Source organism: Dermochelys coriacea, chromosome 6, assembly GCF_009764565.3.
Source record: "Dermochelys coriacea isolate rDerCor1 chromosome 6, rDerCor1.pri.v4, whole genome shotgun sequence".
In the NCBI taxonomy this organism is placed as follows: domain Eukaryota; kingdom Metazoa; phylum Chordata; order Testudines; family Dermochelyidae; genus Dermochelys; species Dermochelys coriacea.
In genome coordinates, this window is record NC_050073.1 from 37,930,806 (window position 1) to 37,955,061 (window position 24,256).

The 24,256-nt window shown below is 39.4% G+C and overlaps 1 protein-coding gene across 2 annotated transcripts; it reads right to left on the reverse strand.

Moving 5' to 3' along the window:
- Positions 1 to 1,314: 1,314 nt before the first annotated feature.
- FSHB (follicle stimulating hormone subunit beta) lies at positions 1,315 to 23,556 on the reverse strand. Of its 2 annotated transcripts, XM_043516845.1 has the most exons (4): positions 23,441 to 23,527; positions 6,884 to 6,957; positions 4,955 to 5,114; positions 1,315 to 3,478 (listed from the first exon to the last, which is right to left on the reverse strand). In XM_043516845.1, exons 3-4 carry the CDS (start codon positions 5,111 to 5,113, stop codon positions 3,242 to 3,244), a joined length of 396 nt encoding a protein of 131 aa, XP_043372780.1. In that variant the 5' UTR covers position 5,114; positions 6,884 to 6,957; positions 23,441 to 23,527; the 3' UTR covers positions 1,315 to 3,241. The 2 variants fall into 2 exon arrangements, with proteins under 2 accessions (XP_043372780.1, XP_043372781.1); XM_043516846.1 differs by lacking the exon at positions 6,884 to 6,957 and having other exon boundaries at positions 23,441 to 23,556.
- Between the last annotated feature and the right edge of the window lie 700 nt (positions 23,557 to 24,256).

Consider the following 24,256-nt stretch of genomic DNA (forward strand, 5'->3'; position numbering starts at 1 on the left):
AGAAGAAATAGTAGACAAAGAAATGTTTGGGGGGTGTAGAGGACCAGCTCAAGGCCTATGCACCATTTAGGTTCCATCTAAGACTATGATACAATACTCGGTGAAGTCAATGGAAAGCCTTCAACGGGGTAGTGCACAAGCCTTGCGCTGGCCCTCTGCATAGCTGAGACTTTAGTCCTAGATGAACATGCTTATGAACTCATAAGCTGCTCACGGGAAAGTAACAAATGGAAAAAGATGGTAAATTCAACAAATAAATTATTTATTATGCTTCATTTCCACAGCTCTAGTACTGACAAACATAAGCATTGTTGTGTGGCACTGTGTAAATCTCTAGCCTTTTAAAAGCTCGTTTTACAAGTAGCTGTCCCAAAATGTCCTGTGAGAGAGTCTGTTGGATCTCAGAACTTAAGAGGAATGTGTTGGGACAGTGGTGCCTGAAAGGTGCCTGAAAGGATGTGGAAATTCAGTAGGAGTACTCTATTCCCTCAGTCTTTACTAAACCCAGGTATAGGGAAGTGCAGATCAGATGTAAAGTGAAGTTGTGACAGCTTGCAGTTATTAACAGTCATGGCTTTTTCTGTCAGAGTTGATGTTATGCTGTTATGTCAGAGTTCATGTATGATGTTAACCCTAGTGTTGTTTCACCTCAGTAACCTTCATTTTCTGAGTTAAACTTTAAACTTCAAGACTTTCATTATAATCCTGATTTTAGAGTAGCAGCCGTGTTAGTCTGTATTCGCAAAAAGAAAAGGAGTACCGGTGGCACCTTAGAGACTAACAAATTTATTAGAGCATAAGCTTTCGTGAGCTACAGCTCACTTCATCGGATGCATTTGGTGGAAAAAACAGAGGAGAGATTTATATACACACACACAGAGAACATGAAACAATGGGTTCATGTTCTCTGTGTGTGTGTATATAAATCTCTCCTCTGTTTTTTCCACCAAATGCATCCGATGAAGTGAGCTGTAGCTCACGAAAGCTTATGCTCTAATAAATTTGTTAGTCTCTAAGGTGCCACCGGTACTCCTTTTCTTTTTGCGAATCCTGATTTTGAGTCTCTGGCCCATTTAATCAAAATTACATAATGTACCACTGCCCTCTATTGGACAAAATGTATCTGTGTTTTTACAATAGATTATGGGATCCCATCTGGCCCAATACTGAGCTGATGTAAACACAGTTTAGATCTTACTAACTAGATATTGCAACGTAAATTATGAGCTCAAGAAAAAAAAATAATGATTTGAAGAATACTATGTTGGAGTGTAAATTTTTCAATAAGACTTTTACAAAAGAATAAAATGATGCAAGTGCAACAAAATCCTTTTTAATATTCCAAGAGTCATAAACAGGCACAGATAGAATTTACAGAAGCACTTTTGAAGGCACATTTATTCTCTCTCTCTATCTCACTGCAGATAAAGACCATATCCTGTAATACTTATTCAATTAAAATTCCCTTGCCTGACTAAGGAGTGGTGGTTTGGGGCCAAATATGAGTAATAACTTTGATTCTGATCTCACTCACACCAATGCAAATCAGAAGTAGCTCTACTGCCATCAATGGAGTTATTCTAGTATAAGACTGGTCTAAGCGAAAAGAGAATCAGGTTCAATATACATATTATTGTTCTGTCTCTTATAACTTCAGTAGAGCAATAAAGACCTCCAAAATGACATCTCACAAACAAAATTGTCATGAGAACTATTTTTTTCAGTAAAAAAGTCTTGAAATTAAATAAGTTAAATACTATTGATAAGAGAGATTTCCCTATTAATAATCTCCCCTAGATAATTATATGCATAATAACCTTAAGCATTAATATCCATTTGTACATACAATGGACTAAACATTTTCTCTACTAGTTTGATGACTATACCATATAGAATCAATACTAAACTAATATTATCACTGCAAAAAAGACAATTGTTGAATATAAAACTGTTGTAAAGATCTAAAAATCTATCATCACATCAATTGTGTGGAATTGTATGAAAGAATAAGGGATCTTGCCAACCTAGGCCTTGATCCTCCCAAGACATATATATGTGAATAACTATACACACGGTGTCTAAAGTTAAGCAGTGTGTCTTTGCAGGATTGGGGCCTAGGTAAGAAAGATCCCTCATTCTTGTGTAGAATTCCACAATGAAGGGGAAATATAATGACTCTGAAAAGATTTGAGGTAAAATTTTTAAAAGCAACTAAGTGACTGAGCACCTGAAGTCCCATTTTCAAAAATGACTTAGAAGCCTAATTCCCATTGACTTTCACTTTTTAGAATGGTATGTAGGCTCCTAAATCACTAAGGGTACGTCTATACTGCAGTTAAACACCTGTGGCTGACCCAAAGACAGCTGATGCGGGTTTGCAGGGCTCAGGCTATGGGGCAATTTAATTGCGGTGTAGACATTTGGGCTTGGGTTGGAGACCATGTTCTAGGACCCTCCCACCTTGCATGGTCTCAGAGACTGGGCTCCCAGCAGTTTTACAGCCCTGCAGCCTGAGCCCAAGTCAGCTGATCAGGGCCAGCCGCGGGTGTTTAATTGCTACGTGGACCTACCCTAAGACCTACCTGCAAATATTACTCTTGGGCTTTGTTTATAGATCCTTATAATGAGCAAGCTATTAATATCTTTACATGTACATGATGCTTTACAAAACACATTACAAATGAAGGTCCCAGCCCAGAGAGGCGTATAGTCTAATTTAGATAATTAAGATATGCAGGATAAGAGTGAAAAAATAGGTGTGCAGACATTGTTGAGAAGGTGATCAATGATGGAAGGCTTTTAAAAATAAATGTGTTCTAAGGGGGAATGGAATGAGGGGATAAAAGCTGCTTGGTGGGAAGCTGTGTGAAGCAAAAGGGATGGCATGGAATAAGATGCGAAGCTGAGAGCAGCAGGAGACAAATGGAGCCATGAGGGGAGACAGAATGGAGGCATGTAGAGAATTGAAGGGAGTGTTGGATGAGATAAGGGCAGAAATGTCAGAAGGGCGACGAAATTGATCACAAAGAAACTGACCTTGATTTGTAATGTGAGAGGAAGCCACGGAGGACAAATATAAGATGTAGCTCTCTATTTTATATATTGCTAATATACTTGTTTTAAACTTGGCTGTATGTAAATTTCTTTGTTTGCTGTCCCTCCCTCTTTGTACCATTTTAATAAAATACATTTACATACTTAAAACAGAAAACCAAAACTAAACTAACATCTCCAGTTCTCATTATTCTTTGCTTTCGTTTTGGTTGAAGGAGCAGTAGCTTGGTCCTAAGCCTCTCACAGTGCAGTCAGTGTTGTCAATATTACATGACTCACAATGGCAGTCTGTAGCCACTGGGTATGAATAAAATGATTCAGCATGATCAGCACAACCAGGGATCTTCACTGTTTCATAAACAAGCTCCTTGAAAGTACAGGTTTGTTGAACTGATGATGCCGGTGGGTACTTATACACTGGATCCTGAAAATAACAGGAAGGAAGGAAATATTTGATTTGAAATTAGTTTGAGACCTGTGATTTTTCTCAGAGTTTGTAAAAACTAGAATCTGCATGTAGGATCTGACCCAAAGCCCAGTGAACTCAGTGGAAAGAATCCCACTGACTTGTTAGGCTTAAAATTACAACCAAGTCTTCCAGTTTTCTTCTTTCAAAGACCCGATGTAGTAAATACATGCAACTATGGTGTAACTATAAATGATTATTGTTTTTAGAACTCAAAGTACCTTTTAGCACAGACGTCTATTTGGTAATGATTGGATACATAAACTCCAGTGCAACCACCAGATTATATCCTTTTCCAACCCTGTATTAAACAGAAATTGGCACAAGGCAGAGCACAAGACTGGAGTCAAAATATGGCCAACTTCTGAGCTGTACAAACTTTGTGATTATGTCCCATCTCTGTAATGGATCAAATTGGGACACCAAATGTGAGCATCTTCAAAACTGAGGGGAACATCCATCTGGAGCTAAACTTTAAGGCTTGGAGCCATCTTTAGTATCTATGTTTTTCCATATTTCTGGTTCATGATAATTCAAAACTTATGCTTGTTACACTGAATAACACAAGAAAGATTTGTTAGCATCTTTACTGTGAGAAAATAAATACATAGTTTATAATAAATCATTTATGCTAATTCTTGACTCAAAATACTTGTCAAACTCTATACTGGATTGTCTTTCAGAATTGACTAAGGTTTATATTTTTGAATTTGTATTGTGTTACCAAATGCGGTAAACTCTCAGTTGCTCTCAGGTTTAATCACTAAGGCCAAATTCTGATGTCAATGACACAGAAGCAATTCCCAGTGACGTTGATGGGAGCTATGCCAGAATAACTGGGAGCAGAATTTGCCTCCACATATCAGCTTGCTTCTGAAAGGCTCTTTAATACCCAATCCTGCACAATGCTGAGCACTCTGGGCTGCTGAGTGCCCTGATGTCATTGGGAGTTAGGAGCACTTAGTATTGCGAAGGAGCACTCAGCAACTTGTGACAGTAGGCCCTGAATATGCATGTCATAGAGCAAAGTCTTTTTAAAATTAAGGGAACTATATAAACCACCATTCCATGAGATGCACAGTGTTTATGTATGCAGAGAAGGAAGGACAGTTGATAAGTGGCTTTCAAACCAAATTAATTAAAGGCTGATTTTCTTTTTTTACACAATCCAAAGTTAGGAAACCTGTGTATGCAGTTGAATAAATGCTGAATTTAAGGAGACCAAGCACGTTTTCACCTGTCTCTCTGTACTTCAAGACAGCTGTGGTATTCACAGCTCCACTTCATAACACACATTGATTATTTAAGGCTGTTTCACATTTAACTGGACCCTACCTGAGTCTTCTCATTACAGACTGTAAGACTGGCTTGTTTATATTCATTTTCGGGGAGTATTTAATTCCTATCCATTATTTTGACAACTTAGATTCTCACCCTTGTGAAGCAGTATCCAGAGCACCAAGTGGCATTCACATTAATGCAGAACTTGCACTCCTCCTTCTCCACTGCTATGGTGATATTGGACAGCTCACAGATATTACCACAAATTGCTTTCCAGCAAAGTAACAGCAAGTAACAATTAATTGTCTTCATCCTGTAGTATAATGCAAACAGTTCAGACATACTGGAAGACCATGTAGAGTTATTTGAAACATAAGATTTCTGTGGAAAAAGACAAAACCTATATTGATTGTCCTATTGCTAATGCAATACAAATGCTAATACAAGAACAATTTTTCTGCAACATTAAGGAACATTAAAAACATAGGTTTCAGAGTAGCAGCCATGTTAGTCTGTATTCGCAAAAAGAAAAGGAGTACTTGTGGCACCTTAGAGACTAACAAATTTATTTGAGCATAAGCTTTCGTGAGCTACAGCTCACTTCATCGAATGCATTCAGTGGAGTGAGCTGTAGCTCACAAAAGCTTATGCTCAAATAAATTTGTTAGTCTCTAAAGTACCACAAGTACTCCTTTTCTTATTAAAAACATACAGCACATTCAGCAAAATACAGTTGTAGGATTATTGTTAAGGGAGACTGGTTTTGTTAAATGATTAGAACTATATATCCAGTAATTTTTGAGAGAAAATGATTACAGCACACCAAGACATTTTCTATGAATAAATCCTATCTTAATTCTTGTTACAAAGAATCCTGATAACATTCCTCTTCTGAAAAAAACTAGTGTAAATACATTAGAACTAAGGAATAATAAGCAATTAAACATACATTTGCAATTTCAAAAACACCACAAATCCAACCAACAAACCTTAATTCAAGAACTGATGAAAATTCACATGTATTCTACTTGTTTTGCGGGTAATAGCTGTAGAGAGAGCAAAGCCCCAAGCTTACCTTTTATACTAAATCATGTGTAACTTACACCTTGAAGATTTGCAGGGTATTAATATAGTTTGGTGCGTGGTGAAAGAGGATTAATTGTTAGCCAGACAGTGAGATCAAATATTGTTTTTTTAAAAGCAATTCTCTAAATTCAGCAGATGATGAGGCATGTTATTGTCACAGAAATAATACGTTAAAAAGTTGTACCAGCTTTTATCCATTAGCATGTATTGTAATTATTATTTAAACGGTGGCATCATTTGGAGCCGATGGAATAGCAGATATATTTTCTGTCAATAACTATTTGAATTAAAAACAAAGGGTGAGGTGTTCACACCTTTTTTGTGATGTGTTAATGGAAACATTAAATTATTTGTTGTGAATTATAAACTCCAACATTCAGTAGGTTTTTCTGGTGTGAGATAAAAGCATAAAGATGGGATTTAGAAAAGAGAAGTCAAGTGTACCATTATAGTGCTAATCCCCATTCCTCTCCAAATCATCCATTGTGCTGCCAGAGGACCCATTCCTCCATATGTTTTACTCCCATGTAGGAGAGTGGAAACCTTGTAAATTTAAACTTGTGGCATTTCCTTGGAATTCTTCTGCTGGTTTTTGAGTGGTTCCACCATTAAAGTCATGGGTCTGTGAGAGACATAAGAGGCTTCCATGTGGAGGCCTCTGCTCTTACTCAAGTGTTCTTCTTTCTTGCAGCCCCAGAAGAACAAAACTCCTACAGCAGCTGTGCTACTTCACTGGTAGGTGCCGTTTCACTGACCATCTGCTACCTCTGAAGATGGGCTTCTGCACCATGGAGGGGGAAGCTAGGTAAATCATTGCACACTCTCTCCAGTAAGGTGCATTAGTTTCCACTATGGGCTTTTAACAGGGGGATCTAGCAGTGTCCAGCTGTATTCTCAGCTGTAGGGGCAGTAGCTTGCAGAGCACCATTGTTAGGCTTTTGCAGGATTGGAAGAGCAGTGGGGCACGTAGAAGAGGCTGCACTCTCCTATTTGTACCTTTTCTGCTGTGATCAGCAGATGAGAGATCCCCTCTGCTGTAGAATGGCAGGGAGCATTTTGCCTACGGTGTGTTGCCAAAGCAATAGAGATGTAGTCAGAATAATAAATTCTATTTTAACTTTCTGGACACATTAAAAACAACCAACCAACCAACTCATAGCAGTAAATTGGCTTATGCCCCTGAAACGGCTACTAGGTTAAGAGTTAAAATAATAATAACAATCCACATCAAAAATTGTCCAACTAGCAAGCTACTCCCTGTGAAGATAGGGAAAGTAGAATGGATTTGAACACCACTGCCCCTGCCGCTTGGAATGCTTGGTCTGCTCAAGTGTTAACAGGTTTCTGTTAGTGGAGCTGCTTTTTTAGCTCTCTTTGGCAGAAATACTATTCTGAGAGGGGCTGAACAGGTTAGCTGAACTTCAGGTACCTCCAACCAAAAGATGTAAAGAGGAATGTGTGGATTCCTACATTCAAAATGAGTACACTGTCAGCTAGGGCATCTTTAGTATAGGTATCCCCTCACTACTTAAAGTTGAGCCTGAATTTCAAAGAGGCCTCATCCTGGCATCTATTTGTCCCCCTTCATGTGCACTATTTTGATGAATATTTTTCACACTAGCACTTATGTATGCAGGTGATGGCATGTCTATTAGAGTTGGCTGGATGGCATCAATTCTGTTTCATGACAACTTTCAAGGTTTCAAAATTTGTTTTTTTCTGCATTGGAATGAAAACAATTTTTTAAAAAGGTTTTGCTAAACAGAATTTTGTCAAAATGTCATTTTCAGTGCAAAAAAGTCAGGTTTTCAATTCATCTCTCTCTCTCTCTCTGGTGTCTCTGGACTTCAGAAACCTTCCCATCGAAACTGATGCTTTTGATATGGCTTTGGCAAAACAGCATATCATTCTGTCCCGCTCTAATGTCTATGCATCAAACCCATTCATATTAAAAGTAGCTCCAGCCAATAGCTACAATGTGTGGAGGTGGTCAATAACTTCAGGATGCATCTATGTGTTCTCCCTAGCAATTAGGTTTACTCTCTGTGGCTTTGGAACCATGAGGTATATGAGGGATCTGTGGGCTAGCATCTTTGGTAGCTAATGTCCACAGAGCCTTATATAATATGGCTTGTTGATTTTGGGGGGGCAAAAAATTTCCGGTGGCTAAAAGCCAACCTCTGATATTACAAAAGTAAGTTTTGCACTTGTAAATGGTTGGGCACATAACACCCTCATATAGCTAGACATAGAGCTAAGTGAGCTAAAGGTCCTTCCCCAGGGACTGTGCCTTTCCACGGAGGGAAGGCATGCATGCCTCAATAGCTCTGAGAACTATGCTGGCAAGAGCATAACTCCTGGAAGGGTCACCTATGCCAGGTAGGTTAAAGGGTATGAGCCAGACTAAAAGTAGTCCACTATCCCTCCTCATAGGGGGTTGGGAGTAGGCCAATGACCTGCTCCTGTAAAAAATAGTCATTAAGGAAACCAACACTTCTCTCAGTTAGGCAAACTCGATTCAACTCAACCCAATTCTTATCGACCTAGAAGACAGATGATGATGCAGTGTCCAAACCTGCAAGGAAGCTACTCTGCTGATGAATTTTCTCTCTCCTAAATACATAACTAAAATTGGTACATGGAATGTGAGAACAGTATGAGAGCTTAGTAAAATGGTCCAAGCAACAAAAGAAATGGACAGATATAAATTAGATATATGAGGCCTAAGTGAAATGAGATGGGTAAAACAGGACAAATCACTTTGTCAGCTGGACACATTCTACTAAATCCTGGGTTACCACAACATACACAGAGATGGCATGGGTCTGATATATCAAGGAGGGCAGCCAAAAGCCTGATAGAATGGGCATCAAATTCAGAAAGGATAACAGTATAACTTACATCAAAGTTCCAGAAAGTGTCCATTATTCAATGGTATGCTTCAAAAAATCACGCTAGCCAAGAGGAAAAAAGAATGTTTATTAGCAGCTACAGAATATAACAAAAAATGTCCTGAAAAGAGATGTCCTCCTAGTAAATGGAAACATGAATGCTAAAGGAGGGAGCAACCAACACTGGCAGGGAAGTAATTATGGGTGAAATGACCGAAAATGGTGTAATGTTTGCCGATTTTTGTGGATTGAATGACTTGGTCCCTGGAGGAACTATCTTCCTTCACCATACTATTCATGAGATAACTTGGAGGTCAACAGATCATAGAACAGGGAACGAAACTTATCACATTACAATTTGGTGCAAATAGAGAAGAACTATAGAAGATATACACAGCAGGAACAGAGCAGATGTTGGACAGACCATGCACTAGTAGTAGCTAAATTGAGAATAAAAATAAGAACAAAGAAGAGATTGGAACAGCAGAGATGCCCATGTTATAACATCACCAAGCTAAAACAGTATGTGAAATTAAACTGAAACTAAATCACATAATAAGAAGAACACAGATACAGCAACTCTAGGAGGAATATGCTGTAAAGAACAAAAAGGCCCAAAAGAGTCCTAGAACAGACAAATGAAACTTTGTAGACAACATAGCAACAGATGCACAGATGCTGCAGCACAAAATTATGTGAAGACCCTGTACAATGCGATGACAGCTGTTAGGAAGAAAAACAGATGCAAAGAGATCAGTTTAAGATAACAAGGGCAACTTGACAACGAAAATGTCAGCACAATTAAATGCATGGAGGAAGTACTTTAATCAGCTATTGAATCATGAGCAGTGGCCAATCCCCCAGATATATAGGATGGAGAAGATCCATCTGATGTTGAAATAGGATCTGTCATGAGAGTAGAAGTAGAGAGGGCAATCAATTGGTTAAAAAGTGGAACGTCACCAAGTCCAGATAACATTCCAAGGGAGGGTTTTAAGGCAGACTTGAAGCACACAGTAGACATTTTGATAGGCCTCTTACAAAAGATATGGGAAGAAGAAAAGATACCAAATGAGTAGAAAAAGGATCATATTATGAAGCTGCCAAAGAAAGGGAACCAAAGTCACTGTGAAAACTTGAAGGAATTTAATTGCTAGACAGAATAAAGAAAGCAGTATATTCAAGGTTATGGCGAGAACAGGCAGGATTCAGGCAGGAGAAATCAAATAGTAACCCAATGTATCATCATAGAAGTGTCGATCAAATGGCAGTTATGACTGTTATAGATTTCCAAAAAGCTTTTGGTAGAGTGGATAGACCAGTTTTATGGAAGTTGCTACACTATGGAATCCCTCAGAAATTTGTGAACATAATTCAGAGCTTCTATGAAAATACGACATGCCAAGTAACACATAACAGCAAACTGACTAAGCCATTTGAGGTTACTGCGGGCATCAGACAAGAATTTCTTATGTCACCCCAATCTTTTTACTGGTAGTAGATTGGGTAATGAGAGATCACAGAACCACCCAGGGATATACAATGTGTTTTCACATAGAAGTTAGAGGACTTTGACTTTGTAGATCACATCAGCTTGCTCTACCATATCCATAGAGATATGCAAGCCAAAACAAATGATCTTCAGGCCTATGTGCTATTACTAGGGCTGAAAATCCACATCAAGGAAATTAAAACCATGAGAATCAACAATCATGAAAAACCAACAACACTTTCTGGGGCTGACATAAAAGAGGTTAAATATTTCACCTTTCTTGGAAGCATTGTAATTACACCGGGTGGAAGAGAGAGACATTTAAGACAGAATAGTGAAAGCCAGACATGACTTTGTAACTTTAAAGCTAATCTGCAGAAACAGAAATCTTGCCTTCCAAACTAAACTTTGAAAATTTAACATAATTGTAAAGTTGGTCAAACTACATGGTGCTGAACTTGGAGACTTAAAACCTTATTATCTAAACTCCAAGTTTTCATAAACAGCTGCCTTAGACAAATCCTTAATATCAGATGGCCAGACAAAAAAATCACCAACGAAGAACTGTGACAAAGGACGAAACAGAATCCAATAGGACAGGAAATCCCGCAACCAAAATGGAGAGGACTAGGATGTACATGGAGAAAAGATGTCAATAAAATAACAAGACAGGCATTGGACTGCAACCCCCAAGGTAAGATGTGACAAGGTAGATCGAGGATAACACAACAGATGCAGAACTGAAAACTATCAGAATGACATGGGAAGAAGCTAAGATGGTGGCAGGAGACCAGCAAAGACAAAAGGCAGTGGTGAAGGCATTATGTTCCACATGGAATAGAAATGCATAAGAAAGAACAGAGAGTTACAGGTAGTTTTGCTTAGAAAAAGTTAGTGTACATGTGTACTAGCTGTTTTCATTAAAAACGCTGTAAGGAATTTTGGCAGGCAGACTTAAGAAGAAGAAATGAATAATACATGGATTCAATATTATTCAAAATATTCAATATTCAAAATACTTATTGAAATACATCTACTGGAATGTTATGTTATGGGTCTATCAGCTTTCATTTTAAAAGTCCCTTAATACATAACTTACTGTAAATGCCAGCTCCCATTAATTTCAGTGTATTGGTTGAATATGCATTTTAAAGTAATCCTAATATACCAGATCTTGACAGCTAATCTATTTTCCACTGTTCCTGGGGTGCAAAGCAACCATAAAGCTGGCTTACCCAGGTCACAGTGATTCCCCTGCCATAAGGCAAACACTGGGAGGAGAGAACTTCCTTGAATTAATGTATCAGATGCATGACCAAGAAAGGGAGTGTGACAGGAGCTGTGTGACAGGAGCTTTGCTCCAGTGAACCCCAGCTGTGAAATGGCCCATCAGGGGTTGTGCTGCCAGGCATACTTTTCAGCAGCTCTGTGCCTGTTCTAAGTTACACTGGGGGCTGAACTGGCTCCTGGTACCTCTGGGGATTGGGGAAGTGCAGAAGTGGCTAAAAAGCCACCTTTGCCCCCTACCTTCTATGCTTTGCTGAGTAGGGCTTTGATGCAACTGAAGATGTGACCCATAGCTTTCAATATTTTTGCTGAATTATATGCACATCTAAAAGTTTACCATGTATTTCTCTATGAGTGTATATTTGAAAAATTAAAACACGTATTGGCAGAAATTGGATTCTTTTAAAAAAAAGTCCATACATATATTTAATTTGATAATGCTTCAAATGCTTCAACCAAATGCTTCAACCATAGCAGCTGCATCCCGCATAATCTTTAATCTATTTCTCCTCATAACACCCCTGTGAAGTAGGCAAGTGATATTCTTCCCATTTTACAGATAGGGAACTGAGGCAGAGATGGCTAAGGGCTTGTCTTGAAAATTAACCCAGCATAAGGTGGGATGTGAATTTTAAGTAGATTAACTATTCCTGATTAACTCCATGTGGGTTATGCTCATTTGGAATAAGGCACTCTTATGCTGGAATAAGACCATCCACCACATGGCATATGGAGTTAATTAGGAATAGTTAATCCAGAATAACACCTAAGTGTTAGCCAAGCCCTAAATGAGAAGGTCACATAGGTAGTCTGTGCCAGAGCAGGGAACTGAATCCAGATTTCCTGAAAATTTACCACCAGATTTACCATCCTTACCACTGAACCTCCTTTATAAGAAAGCATCAGAATAGTGTGGGCTCTGTCGTCCCACTGGAGGAGGACTAACAAGGCACAATGAGATTGTAATGCTGGCAGATGAGGCACTAACTCTTGCCAAATCTGTAGGCGTCAGCTGAGCACTAACAAATTCATAGCTGGAAATCATACCCGCTCAGCTGTATGTTAATATTGTTCAAGACAGGTGTTAGACTTATAAAGATGTATTTAGAGTTTAGACTATAAAATGCTTGTACATTACTGCACACATTATTCTTACCTCTAATGTCTGTATCCCATGCCATAAGGTAATATGAAAGTTTTGCTTTATAGTTGTAAAAATGCCTGCTCTGAGCTTATGAATCTAGGCAGGAAGAGTGATCTCCCCACCCATCGAGAAGGACTATCAAAAAGAAAATAGACCATTGTAGGACAAAATCTTTGTTGCTTGCCCCATTCACCCATGAAGAAGTTATGTGCTGGAGTGCTTGTCCCATTGGTTTGAACTCTGGGGGTAGGGCATATGAAGATGTTCACAAGAAGAAATGGTTATCTCTTTGCTGTTTTGACTCTCACAAGGCTAGAGCTAAGAAACAAAAGCAGAGATTCCCAAGGTCAAACTGGGTTAGCCCTGAAATATATTTTGAATTGACAGATTACAACAACTCTGTAACCTTTTGAATCACAGACTGAAACTCATTTGTTGTATATATGTTGCTGTAAATAACTCAGTTAACAAATCCCTAGTTTACTGTAGGATTGACAACCAGTGTTGTCTTTGGAGTGAGATTTAAGGTACAAATTGATCTGGGGTAAGTGACTGGTCTCTTGGGACTGGAATCAATCTGAATATTTTGTGATCTTTGGTGTAAGTGACCATTCATCGCTAAGCCCCGCTTGCAAGATAGACTGGAGTGTCCAATAGAACTGTCTCTGACTCCATTATAAAAAACTAATGTAGTAATTTGGGAGTTCACATTTGTTACTGGGTTGGTGAATGCTAATTATAGAACATACAACCAATTTGGGGTGCTTTTTGACAGTTTGCCCTGAGGTTGGCACTCACGGTTCTAAGCCACTCTAGCCAGCATGACAGAGGTGATCTAAGAAAGGATATTCCTTAACTCTGAATTTTCTGGCTTTGCTTTTTCAGTCAGGCAGTTTTCATTGTAACCATCTGTTTGCCTAACAACACACCACATATACTGGACCAAAAATACCTAGTGCAGTCCCATGTACTAGAATTGCCACTTTCTAGCACCAACATTCCATTGCAGTGTTTCTGTGTTTTTTCAGAATAAAAATCTTAATAGACTTTCTCTGAACTGGGGCCAGGTTACTTTATTCCTGTGCTACATATTTAACTATTAATTGATGTATAGTCCAAAGTAGGAAATAGTAAGAGATCTGCTAAGCAATAAGCAACCCACTGCTCTTTCTTTGATTGATTGAGGTACCACTGTGGTTTTTGGCAGCTCAGCTTTAGTGATGACCCTTACAGAGCTGGTGATTATAGTTCTAGTTCTTTGCTGGACCCCATTTAATTATTTAGAATGCTAAAAGTTCTCCATGTGACAATTTTAAAGGGTGGCTATTTGTTGAACATGGCATCATGGGGTTACAGTTCTGTTGTCTCTCAGTGACTTTAGATTGAGTGTGCTCATTTTACAAATAAAAAGATAATAATAATAGCTAGTGCTTACACTGTGCTTTTCATCAGAAGATCTCAAAGCACTTTACAAAGGAGGTCAGTATCATTATCACCATTTTACAGATGGGGAAACTTGGGCACAGAGAGAGGATTTTTCTAAATGGCAGCCCTGCAAACTCAGCTAGGGATCATAGAGTCTTTCTGGCTTGTACATCTCTGCCAATGTAATAAAGATTCTCCAGCCTTGATCCAGGGGCTCACCACCCCTCCTTGTTCCTTTTCCAAAAAGTTTCTTGCTTGTGGCATGATAAATCTAGCTGTTTCTCTTTACCAGATCAATGACAGAAAAAAATAAATTGTTAAAAAGTTTAACATACACCATGGCTCCAAGGGGAGCAACTAAGTAGCAGCCCCTGCACTTTCCACAAACAAAGGGACTGCAAATCTTACCTGCCCTTTCATGGGCTTTAGCAGGACTCTTAGGTCATGTGCCTGAGGAGTGGAGCTAGAAAATATTTTGAGCTGCAGAGTCCATTTTAGACTGATCTTTACAGAACAAAATAATCTAGCAAGGATATTAAGTTAGAAGCATTACATCATCAACACTAATTCTCATTTGTTTGTCAGTGATCCTGAGTGCAGGAGGCTGCTCAGAAGTAGCTTTTACAAATTAACACTTTGGTGGGTTTCGCACCCTCCCCATTGTCAATGGGGACTGAGCATGTGTTCTAGTTTCTAGCTCTTTTGCAAAGGTTCTTCTTATTAACTTGGTTTGTTATTAAACTTACTACAAGTCCGAAGTTAACATGCAATTAATGAAATTTCCCTGGGCAACTACTATAATTATAATCTTGTTTATATGAAAAAAATAGATTAAAAACACAGGAGTCAAGAGAACAGACAGCTGCCTCTTTCCTAATGATTTAAGATCTGCAATTATTTGGTAATGGTCTTTTGCCTCATTTAGTTTTGATTGGTTCTATTACATTCTTTGGGTCAAATCCTTAGCTGCATAGAAGCCAATCAGGAGACTGATTTATACCAGCTGAGGATCTGACCCAAAGAATGCAACAGAACTGATCAATACTAAATAAGTCAAAAGACCATTACTAAATAATTGCAGATCTTAAATCACTAATTTGTGCAGATTAAATAAAAATGTTTCTTATAACTAGGTTATCAATTTTATTTCTCTCTTGTTTAAGAGTTTCACAAATACAGAGACTAGACATCGAAGGAATATCTATTTTTCCCCATTGTGAAAGTCTCATTCAGTGTCCATGGGTGTTACACATGTGGATTAAGGACAAACCCCTCTTATAAGAGATTTTACAATGTCATTGATTTTAATGGAATCAGGATTTGGCCATCCATTACTAGGCTAGCCAACCCTTAGCATACACTGTCTATAGTGTCAAGAAGATCATTCCATCAGTATCAAGGTATCCATTTATTTTAGTGAAATGTTAGTTAAAAAGGTATACTCTTTGGGTCTACTTCTGTTAACAGGAAAGATGCCTGTATTTTAAATGTAATTTTGCTACTGATTTTCTGTTCATGAATCCGGGAAATTCAGACACTCTAGCAATTTCCTCCCAGCTCAAAGTTACTCCCCCACTAGCTAAAGAATAATTTACTTTAGAAGTAAATACAGGGAGTTTCATGAAAAAAATTCTGTTAAACTTCATTGCCTGAATTATCTCCTATCTGCATTACTGTTGCTGTGCTGTAAGATCACATAGCATTCTGTCTGCTGTGCATGTGTACCACTGTTTAAAACTGATGGTAAACTGGAGGCAGAACTAGGAATTGAACCTTGAGCTCCTGAGTCCTCGTCCCTAACCAAAACGTCATCCTTCTTTTATCTACTGACCCCGTTGTTATTTCAAGATAGGAGAGGGAGAGCAAAGGTTGGTCTTTGCCTCTTCTAGGTGATTATTAGCACTGCATTGGTTTGGTGTAGGACTACATAGGGTGCCTGAAAATGGGGGCATGCTATCATTAAGGAGATGAACTATGAGTTTCCTTACCAGTTTCTTCCATATTTCCTTACCAGTTTCTTCCTTACCATATAATGATTCATAAGTCCAAACTCACTCTATTGCTGCTAATCATTACAATGATAGCTGCCAACAGTCCACCCTCACCCTTCTGTCGTGATCTTTAAGCAGCGTAAGATTTCAAATTATATGAACCTATATTTTAGGGTTAAAATATAAAATTTAATTCTCTTTAATGTCACTTTTATAGCATAATTTAAAGCAAGCCATTATACTCATGGAGTCACATGATAAAATCTTAACTCTAAGTAGCATTTATAGGAAAAAATGCATTTAAACCCAGTGTGGCCACCAGTTTTTATCTAAAAGTGTTCACTTGCAAATTCCCTCAATAAAACATAAGATAAATCAGTGATTTTGCTGTTTATGTTCCCCACAATGCAACCACCCCCAAATATACAGGGAAGTATTTATTACATTCTTCAATTTTTGTTTACTATTAAATCCTTCTACTTCAGAGAGTTTAAGTTTAACTTCATTCTGAGCCTCATCGGCAGTTCATTTAAAAGAGAGAAAGTTATAGCTCTATAAGCCAAATTCTGATATTCTTTACTTTTCTTGGATAGCACCATGTTGCAAAATAGTCTCACTGAAGTCCGTGGGACTATTGTAAGAGAAAGGTACTATTCAATGTAAGGGGTCCCTATCTAAGCAGGGACTGGAAATGCATCTCTTCAAATGAACAGATGGATGGGGCAGGGCTCCGTATCTCATAACAGTTTTATGGCCCTGTTACTTTCTCCTAATTAGATTTTTCTAATCAAATATACTTAATATCTCCAAATAAACAAAAAAATGTTCAGATTAATACAAGTGAAACTGGGACAGCCATCCCTTAAAAACACAACTTGGAATCAGAATGTTGATTAAATCCAAAGTTCTACACAGCATTTCAGTAAAATCTGCATCATGAGTTCACTATACCAAAACAGCATTTCCCACAAATGTTGCATATATGGATTGAAGTTTTCTATTAGAGCATAATAAATTGTCCAGACAGGAAAATGATTGTAAGATTTTTGGGTGGGATTCATGAAATGTTGCAATGCTGAATGTCACAGTGCCTAACTTTTAGGCATCTACAAAATTACAGGAATAACACTTGATCCACAAAGTCTGAGTTATATTGGTGGAAAGAGAAGGATTTGAGCAGAGGGTATCCCTCATCCCAGGTGAGGGCTCTAACCATTGGGCTAAAAGGTAGGCACCACCACCACCACCTCCTGCTCTCCTTGATTTTGAATGGGATCCTATCTAGACCCCACACATGACATACGTGAACAAATACCTATCTTCCCCTGGTATGTGGATTGCTCTGGGACATAGGAGGGACATAAGTGTCTGGACGCCTAGTGGGAGACAGGATTGTGCATGCTCAGAAGTGGAAACATAGGCTTCTAAGGAACTTGTATCCTGAAAACTTAGGTGCTAAGTCAGGGGTGGGCAAACCTTTTGACCCAAGGGCCACATCTGGGTATGGGAATTGAATGCTCACAAAATTGGGAGTTGCAGTGTGGGAGGGGTTGAGGGCTCCAGCTGGGGGTGCGGGCTCTGGGGTGGGGACAGAAATGAGGAGTTCAGGGTGCTCTGGGGTGGGACCGAGGGGTTCAGAGGGCAGGAGGCAGATCAGGGTTGTGGCGCGGGAGGGGGTCTGGTGTGCAGGCTCTGGGCGGCGCTTACCTCAAGCAGTGGAGGTGCGGCCAGGTGGTTCTGCACGCTGCCCTGTCCACAGGCATCGCCCCTGCAACTCCCATTGGCTGTGGTTCCTGGCCAATGGGAACTGCAGGGGCAGTGCTTGGGCTGAAGGATGGGGGGAGCAGCGTGTGGAGCCTCCTGGCTGCTCCTACGCCTAGGTGCCAGAGGGGGGACATGCCGCTGCTTCTGGAAATTTGGCCCTACGTCCCCAACAGAGAGACTATTTGAATCTATTGTTCTACAGATGACAGTTTCTGTAGTGTAGGAAGCTTGATAGGCTATTCTTTATAGAAGATATTCTACAGACTCTTACCATGTCACTCTTTGTAAAATGCTAACTGTGGAGTTTAAACTTTCCTTTACCCCTCTTGCTCCCACTCCCAACAACTATCAAGGCACTGCATCCCTATGCATTGCCATTTTGGTACCAGTGCTATTTGCCCTGGGGCTCTTGTTACAATACCAAGCAACCAGAGCTACCGATATGCCCAGCATGGAACTGTTGCTCTCCTATCTCAATCACTGATTCCAGGCAAAAGTGCTGTGATGTGTTCCACTAGCTGTTTCCAAACTAGCAATGAAGGCACATGGGGCTTTTTGTTTTTGAGGAAAAAAAGAAGAAAAAAAAAAAGTTTGATGCCAGGCCAAAAACTGGGTTTGCTTTTTTATATACCATTGACTAATGTACATCCTCAATGAGGTGAATTAAAGGTTTTTTTTTAAAGCACATCACCGCTATTATTCACAGCATTGCCTTGTTCAGGGAAACAGTTAAATACTAAGCACCTTTCAGAAAACTTCAGCATCTATGGAATTTGCCCAGTGCTGTTGGGGCAATTGATTATATATGTGCAGCTCATCCACATTGAGTAATAAAATTGATTCTATCCCAAGAGAAGATGTATTCATTAAACATTCAGGTGAGATAGACACAATGCCTGATACAAAATAACTGGTCTTATTGGCAAATAATTCCAGCTGTTCACTAGTTATAGCTCTTTATACATTAAAAAATGTGTCCAGGGATTCAGTTTTAGGCCTGAAAGATTCATGACTGTAGCTTCCCTACCTGTTTTAGGTCCTGTTAAATAGAGACCTTTCTGGTAAATTGAATAGTGTCAGCATGTGAAGCTGTTTCTCAGAGAAAATATGGCCTGTTAAGTTTATACGGATGGGAACAGAATGGAAAGCCCTTCCCTTAAGTTTGGAGGTGTACATTTCACTTCTGTCTCACATAGAGTGAAATGCGCTCCTGGCTGCTTAGGGCCTATGAACTACTTAATTCCCACGTAAGCCCTGTTTTGGCACATTTAAGTCTACCTCTGCATTTAGGTGAATATCACCCACAATGTGTGCATTGAGCAAAATGTATCACTACTGCCACCCAGTGACTGATTGTCAATATCCTTAGAGTACAAGGATCTAGGCCACAAATTTGAAGGGGTTTCTAGACCTGGGATGGTGAAGTATTGGGCTTCAGGAATCCCCAGTGGGGCTAGCATTCCCCAGCACAGGCCTGTCTGCGAACTGGTCAGAGCTTGGTTCTTTCTGCCTGCTACAGGAAGCAATGTGAGTGCTTTGACTGAATTCTGCACTACTGTGTATTCCTTTGGGTCTCCCTCTAATTCCTGTTAAAGTCAAAGGAACAATAGTCATTGACTTCAGTAGTAATTAAATCAGACCCTGGGCCCTCATCATTCAATACAATTATTGCCAGAATTGTTTTATGTTACCAGTGTCAACAGTATCAAAATTGCTAAATGGACTGTACCTGCCAAACATATAGCTGGGTAACTGATACTAACTAGTGCAAGTTAAAGAGGAAAGCTTCAGTAAGAAACTAACATACCCATAAACTGACAGAATACTTCATACCAAACAGATAAATAAAGAGAAAGCCACAATGTGTTATCATCACTTAGATCTTTATTAGAATGAATTTTTCTAGCAAATTCTGGTACCTGTCCCCTGGCAGGGATCCCCTGTAGGCCTCTGCACATCCCCTCTTCTCCCGCAGGGCCCCCAAGTTCCCCTTGGTTATGGAGTCTTCCCTCTCTTACCCACACAATGCACAAGCAGGTACAGCCAAGTTTTTGGCAGACTTCCCTCCACGCCGCCATACAGGAACAGACTATTACAGCACTATTTGATTATAGCTCTATTTGGCCTGGCCGCCCCTCCATCTGAAGAAATGTGCATCTCTCCAAACAACAGCTGGATGGGAAAGTCTCTCCATTATTATTCATAGCTGGACGATAGCACTGGCAAAGTGTGTTCAAATTACAACTGTGACTAACAACCCTAGGCTTATTTGGATCATGCTGACAATGTACATAGATCTGAGCATGTGATAGCACAGTAAAGTTGATGCAAAATGATGGAGCACACTGGGTAACAAATAAAAAGCTCTTTTCATTCTGGTTACTAAATAAAATCTTAGGTAAGAAATGCCTGACCCACATATTTTTAGGTACAATAATTTGCAGGTCAAATTCCATGGGGAAAAATAGGTCACATAGAATTCATACAGCTACAACCAGTTGGTATGGCAGTATTTTCTACAGTCTACCTGAACATCTATCTATACAATTCTGGGATTCTCATCTGAGGAGATATTTTTTAAAGGTTTTGTTCCCAGAAATCCCTCAATACTTTTTGTTCTAGGGCAGGAAATAGCCATTATTGTATAGCTCAGGTGAATGCATTGCTCTGAGAGCCATAGAGTTGTTCGTTTAATTGGTTTGCCGGAATTTTCAGCAAGCTTACTGTAAATAAATGTGAAATGATAAGTCTCCACACAAATCTAGTGAATCTGTGCTAAATGGAGCAATCTTTCTGAGCTCTAACGAGGAAATGAATATGGGGCTTTACTGTGGAAAAATCTTTGAAACTATCAGCCCATTGCATATCTCTAGTAAGGAAACACAACTTACACATTTCCTAGGATGTATTGGAAAAAAAAGACAGAATACAAAATTGGTTAAGTTTCTAATAGAAGTTGTATTATTTTTGCAATTATAAATATTTTTTAGAAGGAGGCAATTTTTATTAAATAAGGTATTAATTTATGTTTTTCCCCGCTCATGTGGGTGGTAGCTGCTCCATCTCTTGCCACTTCTTAACCTGTGGCATCTCTATTTTTGAGTTTCATTTTACTACCTCTTCTCAGCTACTCTGGAATCTTTGAGTTTTGACTATAACTGAAGCCAACGTGTATATGCCTTTGGTGGCATATTTTCATTTCATGTTTTCAATGAAATTATTCTGCATTATTTTAAAAATGTGAAATAAACCAGACCAAATTCAGAAGTGATATGAAAGGTGATGTAATTTAGCTTTTTTTGCACTAACTTAGATCCTAGGCATTTCTGATTTTGAGAAGCCCTAAACCCCTATTAATATCTTGACCCTTCCAATCAATCCTTGTAGGAAATCCTTATAGTTCTGAAAGGTGAACTTCCTGAAGAACTTTGGCTCTTTTACAGCCGCCTTTTATCACTAAATGGAGTTAATATTGAATCGGATATTAAGGGCTTTCTTGTAGCCACGATGGTCATCACCATCTGAAGGAAGAAGCAGCCTACATCGCATCCCTGTTCTATCATGTGGCTTATAGGTTGCTGCTATGCTTTCTCCATGCACATTTTTCTCATATGAGTTGAAGGAGGAGAGTTTGCAGTGAGGAGGTCTTCTCGGTGAGGAGGATGTTCTCTCAGAAAATCTAAGGTAAGGGCTTTGGATGTGCCCAGCTATCACACTTCTGAATGAAAATGGACATATTCTTAGTGAAAATCTCAACGTGTTTGAAATCAAAGGAGTAATTCCAACAAAAATCAATTTCCCCATAAAAAGCACATTTTAAAAGTTTCATCTGGAAACTGCCATTTCACAAAAAGTGACATTTTGAGGGCTTCAAAATTGCCTAGAACAAATGGTGAATATTTTTCTTACAACATTTTGGGTTGTACAAAAAGGTAAAATAGGTATTTGTTTTTAGTTTTTACACAACCCTAGTCATTAGCAATGCATTCCTCCCTGGCTCAAATAGATAAATCTGTATGATGCATGCTCAATTTTGGGGATACAGAAGAAGGAGACTCTTAGGAATGAAGATGCATTTGCAATCTCTACTGCGCCATCCATGGAAAACTAGTGTTCCTGCTATTGTCCAATTGTTCTTGATAATTAAACTACCTTTACAGCTTGTTGTTGTGCCATCTAGTCGTTACTGAATAAAGCTTGACAAATTGCTGAAAGTAATTGTTTTGTTGCAGTACCATGTTTTGTGGCATTGGATCAAATAAATATAAATAACAGCACTTAGAACTTCACCACCACCTGACATCTTCTAACTATGGGGCAAGTTCTATAGCTGGTGTATCTTCACAACAAACAATGGGTAGCTCTAGACCAGTAATTCCCAAACTTTAATAACCTGTGAACCCCTTTCATTAAAATGACAAGTCTCACAAAACCCCCTCCTAAAAAATGAATATTTCCAGGGATTTTCTCCTTTACCCGAGTATAAATTATAAAAGCAGTGATCTTGGACATATAAAATGTGTTTTTATTACATGCTTGTTACACACTATTTATAATTATTTATCATTATAGTATTTTTATTACATTATGAAAACAACACTCTTCCAAGATCTCACTTTCATAGCTTGTATCACTTTGAATAAGCCTCTTATAAGACAAGGCTCCTATGTTTCATCAAGGAGTATCAGATGAAAAACAGCATGAAGGTATTTAAGAAGTCAATTCAGAGTTCCTCCTACACAAGCGTTCAGGTCTTGAGCAGTCCAGGCAAACAACGCAATTTACAACAAAACTTAAACTTGTTCTTCATAATAATTTTAAAAACAGTACTAGCTGCCTATTTAATTTGAAAAACAGCAAAAAATATCCACCTTCCTTTCCATTTCTTATAAGGAGTCTTGAAGTTTAAATCTCCTCAGTGTGATTGGTTTCAAGAGTAGCAGCCATGTTAGTCTGTATCCACAAAAAGAACAGGAGTCCTTGTGGCACCTTAGAGACTAACAAATTTATTTGAGCATGTTAGTCTCTAAAGTGCCACAAGGACTCCTGTTCTTTCCGTGCGATCAATATGCTTGCTTTGATCTGTTTAGCTCTTGGAAGTCCAGGGGCTCCAGGCTGCTGGCCCCGTGCTGGCCCTAGGGGCAGCTCTGTCTGCCATTAGGGAATTTCCCTCCCCTCCTCCCCCCCCGAGAACCCCCTGTAACATTTCACAAACCCCCAGTTTGGGAACCACTACTCTAGACTCAACAGAGAGGCAAAAGAACAATAATAGTACAGCAAACCTCAAAAGCTGCAAGATGAATTATTTTTGTCCAGATTTATCTGGTCCTTACATGTATATGTAGGAGGAATGGAGGACTGGGCCCAAAGAGACACTCTCTCTGTGTACTGCTGGCCATAGTTACATTCATCATGCTCTTCTGGACACAAGGACTTCTCTTAAAATGGGCAGGCTAGAGAGAGAGGTCGGGGAGTGTAGAGCAGCCTCCAGGGCCCTAATGCACCCAGTCCTTCTGTGTGGGTGTGAGGGAGGGGAGGAGGCTGGGAGGATTTACATACCAGAATATCCTACAACCTGTTCCTGCCCTTCTTCCAGCTCACCGCCACCTGTCTTTTGCATGCTGTGACAGGGGACTGAGCAGAAACTGCTGAGCCAGCCCTCTGTCACTCCAGCTCCAATTCACCTCCCTTAATTGGAGCTGGTTAGAGACCACCTGGTCCTAATGGAGAAGCAGAGACAGCTGCTGCCTAATTACGCTGGGGCTGTATAAAAGCCTCAAGGGAAGGAAGAAAGGGAGAAGGTAGGGAGTAGAAGCAGGGAGGTAGTGCTTCCTTCCAGACAATAAAGGGCTACTTGTATGGTGAAAAGGTGGTGGGAGCACAACCTGTAAATAAACTGCACTGGTTGTTGCTGAACGCAGGTTCTCCGAGTTACTATCAGACCAACAGGGGCAGGAGCCAAGAGGGCCCTTCAGCACCTTGTTACATGTGCAAACTGAGCTGAACTTTACCTCATGCAGGAGATGCATGCGCTTTGTGCAATCCCTCTAAATCCTGCCCAATGTCCTGTGAAACCACAATCATCCTTAGGACATCTCTATCTGCACCTGCTTGGGAGGGGGTAGGATTTGCCTGAGTTAAACGCCTGACATTCCAATGCCGTAGCTCTTAAGAAGAAGCAGACACTAATGAAAGTGTCATTTGTTACGCCTTGTTTTTGCTTGCTATCACAGAAAAACCAGGAATTTTCAAAACAACATCAGTTACCATTTATCAGCTCTCTCATCTTTTGCTAGTACTGTCTACTGGTTCCTTTTCACACTTTGCTTTTTGTAGATTATGGTTTTATCACTGTTTATTGCATCCTGGAGATTA

What these genes read in the sequence shown, in the direction of transcription:
- FSHB (XM_043516846.1), bottom strand. Translation starts at nt 5,113, where the DNA reads ATGAAGACAATTAATTGTTACTTGCTGTTACTTTGCTGGAAAGCAATT. An exon ending in CTGGATACTGCTTCACAAGG is followed by an intron (nt 3,479 to 4,954) that starts GTGAGAATCTAA and finishes TGTTATTTTCAG; the next exon opens with GATCCAGTGTATAAGTACCC.